The sequence below is a fragment of the Saprolegnia parasitica genome (assembly GCF_000151545.1).
Source record: "Saprolegnia parasitica CBS 223.65 unplaced genomic scaffold supercont2.137, whole genome shotgun sequence".
Taxonomy (NCBI): Eukaryota; Oomycota; class Saprolegniomycetes; order Saprolegniales; family Saprolegniaceae; genus Saprolegnia; species Saprolegnia parasitica.
The window spans coordinates 62924-72141 of NW_012156531.1; the positions used below are offsets into that span (position 1 = coordinate 62924).

A 9218-nucleotide genomic window follows, 5' to 3' on the forward strand; every position below is an offset into this window, starting at 1 on the left:
GGGTGCGGTGACGCGCGGCCGTCACCAGTACGCGTCGGCCCTCGAGGGCTTCAAGGCGGTGCTGGCCACCGACGGCCTCAAGGGCTTCTTCCGCGGCATTGGCGGCGCCGTGCCGCGGGTGAGCTTTGGCTCGGCGACGCAGCTCACGTGCTACGAGTACTTTAAGGGCATGCTGCTGTCGCAGCCGATCCCGTCGACGTACGTCTTCCACGACCAAACCGTCGCGCTGCATTTGTCGGCGTCCATCTTGACGGGCTTCTTCTGCGTGACCGCGATGAACCCGTTCGATGTGGTGTCCGTGCGCCTCTACAACCAGCCGCTCGACGCGACGGGGAAAGGCCTTCTGTACGACGGACCGATCGACTGCGCACAAAAGACGCTGGCCAAAGAAGGCATCAAGGGCGCGTTCAAGGGCTGGACCGTCCAGTACCTCCGGCTCGGACCCCACACGGTGTTTACGTTTTTGTTTTGGGAGCAGCTCAAACAAGCGTACGATCGCTTGACGCATGAATAGTAGACGAGTGGCGTGTTGAACGTGTCTGCTCGATTGTTTTAATGTGTCGGTGGAAAGAATGTGGATTAAGATTAAGGTGCGGGGGTTGCGACGACCATAAACGACTTGCCGGCTAGAAAACGTGGTAGTACCGCGTAGTTTTCGATCGGACAAGAATCTGCGCACGCGGCATAGGTCCTGGGACACTGAGAGCTCCGGTGTCAACAGCCTCATCGTTGCTCGCAAGAGGCGAGGCCGTATCTACGCGATGTATCGCATGCGATGAGTCCAGCAGCTAGTACATAGAGGCACGGAGAGCCCATTTTGGTGCATTTTCTCAAAGATAGTAGATTGCATACTACCTCAACCCTGGCCTTGTATTCGTACGTGTCATCGTAACATAAGTCCACACCTCTACAAGCATCGTGGATCATGCTGCGTGACGAATAGGGTTACGTAAGGTCCCCACAACAAAGTGGTTCAGTGAGTGTCTATCAGTAGAGTGCTAGTACATGTGCGAGTTATCAATAACTAGATACTAGTAGACGATAGGATGCCATTCAAGTGTATTAGATACCATATAGTGAGGACTAGCACCGACTACGTTATTGCGAGGTCGTCGACGGGCTGTACAGCTTGTAGGGCTCAGTTTCCACGTCGACGACCATGCGATGGGCGGCGGCAAATGCTTGGATTTCGTTCTTGTACGACGTGAAAAGGCTGTAGTCGCGGGGCTCAATCTGAACGCACACATACGTGCAAGTCGCGAGCGCTTCCAAAAGCACGCGGACCCCTTTGATGGTGATGCCGTTGCCCCAGAGGAGCAACGTCAGGGGCGACACGTTGCGACCTTCGTGCAGCACGAGTGCAACTAGAGCAGCGCTCGTGTCGTCAAAGCGCTCGTGATGAAAGCTCGCAAAGGTCAGACCGTTGGCGACGAGCCGGCTAAGCGCGCGACTCACATCGAAGAAGCACGTGCCGACCATGGAGCATTCGACCATCGTCAACTTCTGAAGGCCTTGCACACGGCCAAGGTACGTGAGCACAGCTTCCTCGGTCTCGGCGGAAAGCTCGACTTGATGGAACGAGAGGCTTTCAAGGTGCGGCCAATGCGACGTGTCCGTGTACTCAAGGCGACCAAGGGCCAAATTGAGATGACGAAGGCTGGCATGCGCGGCATGCATTCAAGAGTACTTGAGTAATCAATTCGACACTCCAGCGTCAGCGACGTGAGCTTGGCAAGGTCCACCAGCTGCAACAGCGAAAGCATCTTGTACGAGGGTAAAAATGTCGCGACCTTCAGTGCTGTGAGCTGGTGCAGTGGCATTTTCAATGCAACAAGCGCCGCGATCAGGTTGTCGTAGTTGAATATATCAAGACCTTGAAGCGACGACGTCGTCGCCAGCGCCCGCGCCAGCCCCGCAATATCGGGTATCGGGAGCTTCCCCGAGTTGTTGAGCTCGACGTGTCGCGCATGCCCGCTGGCCAGCCATGGCAACAGAAGCGCCGTCCAGTCATCGCCGTCCGTTGAGTCGTAGGTCGTGCCGATGGTAAGCGAGCTCACACGGTGGGCTGGCGTCAAAACGGCTGCGAGGAGGTCGGCCGCGTTCGCGATCCCGAAGAAGGCTGCAAAAGGCGGAAGTATCGACCTCGCCCTGCCATATTCCATCCACGTGCGTCATCTTGAGCGGATACTGCGCCGCAAACTCGAGGAACGGTGTCACGGATTCGTAGTCGGTCGGGGCCGTCGCTGACAAGGGAACAAAGGAGTAGACATCGCTGGCACGGACCGACAAGATAGCTGGCAGCGCTGCGCGCATCAGTGGCGCGTCATCTTCATTCATGTCGTCTAGGTCGACCTGCGGCCACGTGTGGACGAACCGACCCGGTCGCGTCAGTAGCTCCTTGGTCGCCGCCAGTGCTGTGTCCAGCGACGTCAATGGCAGCGCCGACAGAAAGGCGAGAGCATCAGGCGACTGGAGGCACTGGGCGATCGAGGTCAGGATGTGCGGAAGGCTCAGCACGGTCGCGGCCTCGGGACAGGCGCGCTTGGTGGTCGTCATCGTGGCTGCCAGCAAAATAAAAATAGAATCCGAGTCAGAAAATCGGACTAATCACAGACGGGCAAGAAAGGCTGGACACGAGTCATCTCGAGTTGAAGTCGACGTTCGGAGACCAGCACCGAATAAGACGACTCGCTTCGAGTCTCCACCCGCCGCGCCAGTGTCTGTACACTCGTACTATTAGTACTGCAACGGAGGGGAGTCATTCATGGCATTCATAGTCATGATTGTTTTCCTGGTACTAGGAACATTTACGTACTTGTAGTCGCCAAGACATGACGACACAAATCCGCACCAACGTGATCGAGCATATATCAATACTATAATACGAGCACTCTATTCTATACAAAAACCGTTTCCATGGTCTTCAGGAAGACGGGCGACCAATGCCAGGAGTCCTGGCATACAGAACGCGCTGGTAGCCACGGAATAGGGTTTGGTGTAGTACAATGAATGGTCTCGTGTATGAGAGCAACCATGATCGCTCGAGGCATTGACCACGAAAGAACGCACGAGCAGCTCTATTACAGTGTTATTCAAAGAGGACGTGACGCGACGATCGACTGCATTGCGTTACGTAAAGATCGTTGTCATGGCATTTGCCTCGGGGTGATAGACCACAGCGATCTCTGCCATGTTTGGACCACGCGTCGTTCGGAGGTCCTCCAGAAACGGTCGAACTGCATCGTGGTATAAATCGAATATCGCACAGCTGCCGGGTTCCATTTGGACACTCACATTGGTGCAGACCACAAGGGCTTCCACGAGCACACGGACGGCGTCAAAACAAAATTCATCGTAGCATAGGTCCAGTCTCAGTGGCAACGCGGTGCATCTCTGGCGCAAGGCAAACGCAAGGCGCCCGGCGTTGCAGACGTCGAAGAAATAGCCGGTCAATCGCACTGCCACAAGCCCGCTGTTGATCAAGCTGCCGAGCGTGCGACTCCAGGCAGGGACGTAAACTCTGGACATGCGACCGAATGTCAACCGCTGCAGGCCTTGCACGTTGTTGAGGTAGGCGAACATCGAGTCGAAAACCGCGTGAGTCAACTTGACCCGCGTCAAAGAGAGGCTTTCGAGGTGCGGCCACTGCGCCATGTCTACCTCACGGAGGTGGACCCGGCATAGCGAGAGATGGCGCAGTGCAGTCATGCGTGGTACGCGGCCAACGACCTCCAACGCCGAGATCTCGTCGTCGCAATCGAGCGTGAGAGATATGAGCTTGGTAACGTCTATGAGCTGCATGATGGAGTAGGACATCGTCAGGTCCAGCTCCGTGATGTGGTGTAAGGGCAGGTTCCATCGAAGAAGCTCGCTCTGTAGTTTGTCCATGTCTCCAATATGAAAGCCTTGAAGCGATTTCGTGGTGGCCAGTGCGTGCGCCAGCGCGTTGCAGTCGGTTGTCCGAAAATATTTGAACGACACGCGTCGAGCGTGGCCACTCGAGAGCCATGGCTGCAGAAGCAAGGCCCAGTTCATCGTCGGAGCGCAAGCCGACGCAGAGACAAAGAGCGTGTGCACGCGATGAGCGGACGTCGTGATGGCGGCGAGGATGTCGCTGGTGTTTGCTGTGGCGTCGACTTCAATCGTCTCGAGCCGCGTGCAGCGACGCAGCACGGTGCAATAGGCCGCAACGTCGATCGCGCGCAGCCACCTCTCTTTCACGTGCGTGATCTTGAGCGGCCACTGCGAGCTAAAGTTGATCAAGCCTTGCGCGGGCGTGTTCGCTCGAGGACGCATAAAACGCTGAAACAACTTGAGTTCTTCGGCGCGGACAGACGCGAGAGTTGGGAGCGCCGTATGATAGAGCGCAACGGTGCTATCGTCGTCGCAGTCGATGTCGTCTAGAAGGAGCGCAGGCCACGTATACAGCAATGGACCCGGTCGCGTCAGAAGTTGCATGAGTGCAGCCAAGGGCGCATCGAGCGCAGGCGTAGGCAGCGCCGATAGAAAGGCGATAACGTCACGTGCCGACTGCAAGCATTGGACGATCGAGGTGAGGGCGTGCGGAAGGTCGACAACCGAGCCGGTCTTGGAGCTGACGCGCTTGGTCGATGCCATTGGAATCGTGAAATGGAGGTCAACGCCAAAATAGATTTGACCGATAGCTTTGTCTTTTCTCAAATTGTGTATGGATTTGGCGCTGATTGGCTAAGACTATAAACCATACGGCGACTACCCCTTAAATGGCGACTACCCCTTAAATGCCATGGCGATACTACGCATTGAGAAGGGTATGACGGACGAGCTGGTCGCATGGTCTCGTTGGCGTTCAACTTGACGGGTTGTTCATGTCGTTTGGTGTAAATTTTGTCAATCGGATGCCCTGGAGGAAACAAGCCGACTACGATCGCATCCATGATCGCTCAAGGCATCGACGACTGGTAGAAAAGTTTCGTCGACGAGCAGCTCTATAGCTAGCTAGCTACACTGTAAGGTTGTCAACCGTGGATAGTGACAGTTCTGCTGACGACTTTCGTAGACATGTATACCAAAATGTTCATGTTGTACATCAAGGAGATAATGCTGTTGTGGGGCTATAGAGCGCATAGAGCTTTGTGTCGCTTGGGCCACATGTCATACGATGGGCTGCCACAAAGCGTCGGATTTCATCTTGATTTGTCATCGCCGCCTCGTCTTCAGTGGGCCCGATCTCGACGCTTACATTGGTGCAGACCGCAAGGGCTTCCAGAAGCACACGAACACCATCGATGCCAAATTCATTGTAGCAAAAGTCCAGTCTCAGGGGCGATGTATTGCGCCGTTGACGCAAGGCAAACGCAAGGAGCGTCCCGTCGTAGCCGTCGAGACAAAGATCTGTCAACCGTGCAATCATGAGCCCGCGGTTGACCAAGCGTCCGAGCGTGCGAGTCAGGGCAGCGAAGCGAGCGCTGACCGTGCTGCAGCAGTGGAATGTTATCTGCTTTAGGCCCGGCACGTTGTTGAGGTAGACGAGCATCGCGTCGAAAGCCAAAGGAGTAAACTTGACACAACCAAAAGCGACGCTTTCAAGGTCCGGCCACTGCGACGTGTCGGTATCCCCAAAGTGGACCCACTGGAGTGAGAGATGGCGCAGGGTCGTCATGCGCGGTATGAGGCCGAGGACGTCCGAGATCTCATACTGACAATGCAGTGCGAGGGACGTGAGCTTGGTAACGTCGACAAGCTGCATGAGCTGACGCATGGCCTTGGTGTTTGGAGTTGCCAGCTTCAGCTCCGTGATGTGGTGTAGAGGCAGCTTCCACTCAAGAAGCTCGCAGAGTATATCGTCGTTGGTGACAATACTGAGACCTCGAAGGGACTTCGTCGTAGCGAGTGCGTGCGCCAGTCCGCTGCAGTCGGTTGTGGGAACCTTGTTGAACGACACGTGTCGAGCGTAGCCACTCGACAGCCATGGCTGCAGCAGCGAGGTCCAGTTCATCGCAGGGCTGGACCCAGAAAGAAGAAGCGTGTGCACGCGGTGGGCTGGCGTCGTGATAGCGGCGAGGATGTCTTGGGCGTGTTCACCGGCGCTTAACTCGACGGTCTCTAGGCGCGTGCAGCGACGCAGCAAGGCGCAAAAGGCCGCACCGCCGACTTCTTCCACCCACCTACCGTCCACGTGCGTCATCTTGAGCGGCCACTGCGAGACAAAGTCGATAAAGCCTTGCGCTGGCGTATTGGCGTCGCCTCGAGGACGCACAAAGCGCCCAAACAAATCGAGTTCCTTGGCGCGGACAGACACGAGAGCTGGAAGCGCCGCATGATAGAGTGCCACGGTGCTATCGTCGTCGCAGTCAATGTCGTCTAGAAGGAGCGCAGGCCACGTGTACGCCAACGGGCCCGGTCGCGTCAGCAGCTCCTTGACTGCCGCCAACGATGCGTCCTGCGACGCGGGTGGCAGCGCCTGGACAAAGACGACAACGTCGCGTGCCGACTGCAAGCACTGGATGATCGAGGTGAGGGCGCCTGGGAGTTTGGCGACCGCGCCCGAGCTCTCGCCAGCCATTTGGAGTCTCGGACAATCAAAGAATGTCGACCAATCAAACATGGGCAAGACTTGCTTCTGCACCGTACCGGTGTCGCGGTAACATCTGGTGTGGGCCGTTGGCTGACCGCTAGACGTTTTATTCAATACCATCGCCTGCGGGTTCCTTTCTGGGTGCAGGAAGAAGACGGCGCAAGAGCTGTGGGGTGCAATCATGGGCTGGGTGCCGTGGCGTTTCGCGTTGGACATCCAGAGCAGACATTCCACGTGTGGTTCATTTCTGAGCACCAGTGTTTGTTTGCAACATTACAACTGTATAGTCTAAACGAGGGCTTTGCTTCCCAGGCGGCGTAGTGCTTGGACCATCCATGCTAGCCAATAGATGCTTTCTCAAGAATGCAGACCAAACAAAACACGCATGTATGTTGCGACAATGCAGCACGTCGTCGTCCGATGCACCCGCAAATGCCAAGGCGAGCGGCCATTGCAAATCAAAATCGGTGAGCCGAAACGTATCGCTGGCGTCGACTTGCGGTAGTGCGAGATGCCTTTTCAACGACATGAGTTAATGGACGCTGACAGACACAAAAACTGGCATCGCCACATCGTCTTCGCCGCAGAAACAGTCGTCGAGGAAGAGGCGCGGCCACATGTACGGAAACGGGCCAGGTCGCTGCTGCAGCTCCAGGGTCGCCGCCACTGGCGCGGCGAACGAGGTGCGTGGCAGCTCGATAAAAAGTCGCATGGCGACCGCAAGCACTGATCGATCGCGACCAAAGCGCCGTGGAGGTCAAGGACCGTGGAAGCGCTTTGGCAGGGAAGGCAACGCCATCGAAATGTCGAAACCATTATGGAAAAGGGAAAAATCGCATGAATCACAGACCGTTTTGGCACGTCGGTGACAGCACAATCATCGATATCTTGCCTACCGTTACCTCGTGGCGGTCCAGAATGTTTTTGTGGGCACACATGCAAGCCAAGGCAAAACCAGACGGTGTTTTGTTGCAGAATGGTCGATGATTGCATCTCATTTGAAATGAAGGGTTCGATGTGGACCCTAACCCACGGAACACGATCGTTTGTAGCGCAGTATCACTCGTAGGCGCAGGGCGAGGCATACTAGTAGGCCGAGCTTGAAGAGTCACTTGCGAGTCGGTCCATGCACATTCTTCAAAAATCGTAGATACTTGTAGGGCATAGCAGCCCAGAAGATCAGAAAGGGATCACTTGTTGACGACATTGTTGGGGATGACGAGCTGACGAAGGCTTCGTAGTTCTGTCATTCAGCAGGGCGGACGGGTGCCAAGATCTTATTGTGTGCCCCATAGACCCGTGTTCATTCATAAAAAACGCATTATATTATATATTATAATGCAGTGCAATTACGTCAATATCATCGGCGGACTATACAGCGCATAGGAGCACCAATTCTCCAAGACGCTCGCCATGCCATGGGTGGCCAAGAAGGGCTCGACTTCTTCCTCGTAGCATTGCGGGGGGATGTCGATCTTGATGCAGACAGCCGTGCATGTTGCGAGGATCTCCACTAGCGAGCGAATCCCGACCATCGTAAAGTCGTCGACCGTGAGGTCGAGAGTGAGTGGCAACGGATTGCGAATTTGGCGCAGCACACGCACCAGGTGGGTAGCATCCGAGTCGTCGATCCACGTACTCTCAAAGTTGGCGAGCGTGAGACCGTTGTTGATCAAGCGAAGCAAGTTGCGGCGGCGGCCGACAAAGCCCCGGCACAGATCGTGGCAGGAGTTCAACGTTATCTTCTGGAGGCCTTGCACGCGCGCGAGATACGCCAGTATGGCCTTGCATGCATCGCGTTCAAACGTGACGTCGAAAAGCTCGATGCTTTCGAGGTGCGGCCAGTGCGACGCACCGGTCGCGACGTCACGCAATCTGCACTCCCGTAGCGAGAGGTGGCGAAGCGCTGGCATGCGCGACACCAAGGGCATCACGTTGGCAAAATGGCCATTGCATGCCAGTGCCAACGACGTGAGCTTGGTCAAATCACATAGTTGCACGAACGAATGTATGCTCTTTGGCCCCCCCGTACGGAGATGCACCTCTCGGAGCTGATGCAGCGGCATTTGCAGTGCCACGATAGCGCGAACGAGCGCGTCATTTTCGTCGATCGCAAGCCCCGTCAGCGACGACGCAGTCGCGAGCGCTTCTGCGAGCTCCTTGATATCGGTGGTGCCGGCGTTGTTGAACGAGAGATGACGCGCGTGGCCAGTCGCGAGCCAAGGCCGCAGCAGCGACGTCCAGTCGAGCGTCTCGTCGCCCTCGTACTCAAGACACAGCTTCTCCACTCGATGGGCTGGCGTTGTCATGGCCGCCAACAACTCGGCCACATCCTTGCGCGCCGACAAAGTGACCGACCGGAGGCGCGTGCAGCGACGCAGCAAAGCGCCAACGACGTCGCTGTCGATGGACCGTGGATAGCGCGCGTCCCATGCGTGCGACCACCGCGTGTCAAAGTACGTCATCTTGAGCGGCCACGAAGCGACAACGTCGGCCAAGGTCACGGTGTCGGTCTCTGACATCGACCAATACGTGCGCTCGGTCTCTGGCTCATGCAAAGAGACTAGAGCCGGTAGCGCCTCGAGAGCGAGCGCTGCGTTTTCGTCATGGAGTTCGTCGAGGCCGAGGTGAGGCCACGTGTGGATGAACGGGCCTGGTCGCG

The 9218-nt window shown here is 56.4% G+C and overlaps 5 protein-coding genes across 5 annotated transcripts in view; 1 reads left to right on the forward strand and 4 right to left on the reverse strand.

Annotated features, from left to right (window-relative positions):
* The window catches only part of SPRG_21388 (hypothetical protein), a gene marked incomplete at both ends in the record, with an annotated part of 1147 nt that extends 633 nt beyond the window's left edge, over positions 1 to 514 (forward strand). The window contains one exon of the mRNA XM_012353854.1: positions 29 to 514. Within this exon, the coding sequence (XP_012209244.1) occupies positions 29 to 514 (486 nt within the window). The remainder of the gene's footprint in view (positions 1 to 28) is intronic.
* Positions 515 to 1051: 537 nt separating this feature from the next.
* On the reverse strand, positions 1052 to 2556 carry SPRG_14214 (hypothetical protein; the record flags this gene model as incomplete). The annotated part of the gene is made up of 3 exons (XM_012353836.1): positions 1052 to 1657; positions 1708 to 2142; positions 2189 to 2556. 3 exons carry the CDS (start codon positions 2554 to 2556, stop codon positions 1099 to 1101), a joined length of 1362 nt encoding a protein of 453 aa, XP_012209226.1. The 3' UTR covers positions 1052 to 1098.
* A 573-nt stretch (positions 2557 to 3129) lies between these two features.
* Positions 3130 to 4617, reverse strand: SPRG_14215 (hypothetical protein; the record flags this gene model as incomplete). Its single annotated transcript, XM_012353837.1, has 1 exon — positions 3130 to 4617. One exon carries the CDS (start codon positions 4615 to 4617, stop codon positions 3130 to 3132), a length of 1488 nt encoding a protein of 495 aa, XP_012209227.1.
* Positions 4618 to 5427: 810 nt separating this feature from the next.
* Positions 5428 to 6544, reverse strand: SPRG_14216 (hypothetical protein; the record flags this gene model as incomplete). Its single annotated transcript, XM_012353838.1, has 3 exons — positions 5428 to 5447; positions 5551 to 6084; positions 6151 to 6544. The coding sequence occupies 3 exons, from the start codon at positions 6542 to 6544 to the stop codon at positions 5428 to 5430; spliced, it is 948 nt and encodes a 315-aa protein (XP_012209228.1).
* Positions 6545 to 7905: 1361 nt separating this feature from the next.
* On the reverse strand, positions 7906 to 9078 carry SPRG_14217 (hypothetical protein; the record flags this gene model as incomplete). The annotated part of the gene is made up of 2 exons (XM_012353839.1): positions 7906 to 8532; positions 8599 to 9078. 2 exons carry the CDS (start codon positions 9076 to 9078, stop codon positions 7906 to 7908), a joined length of 1107 nt encoding a protein of 368 aa, XP_012209229.1.
* Positions 9079 to 9218: the final 140 nt, after the last annotated feature.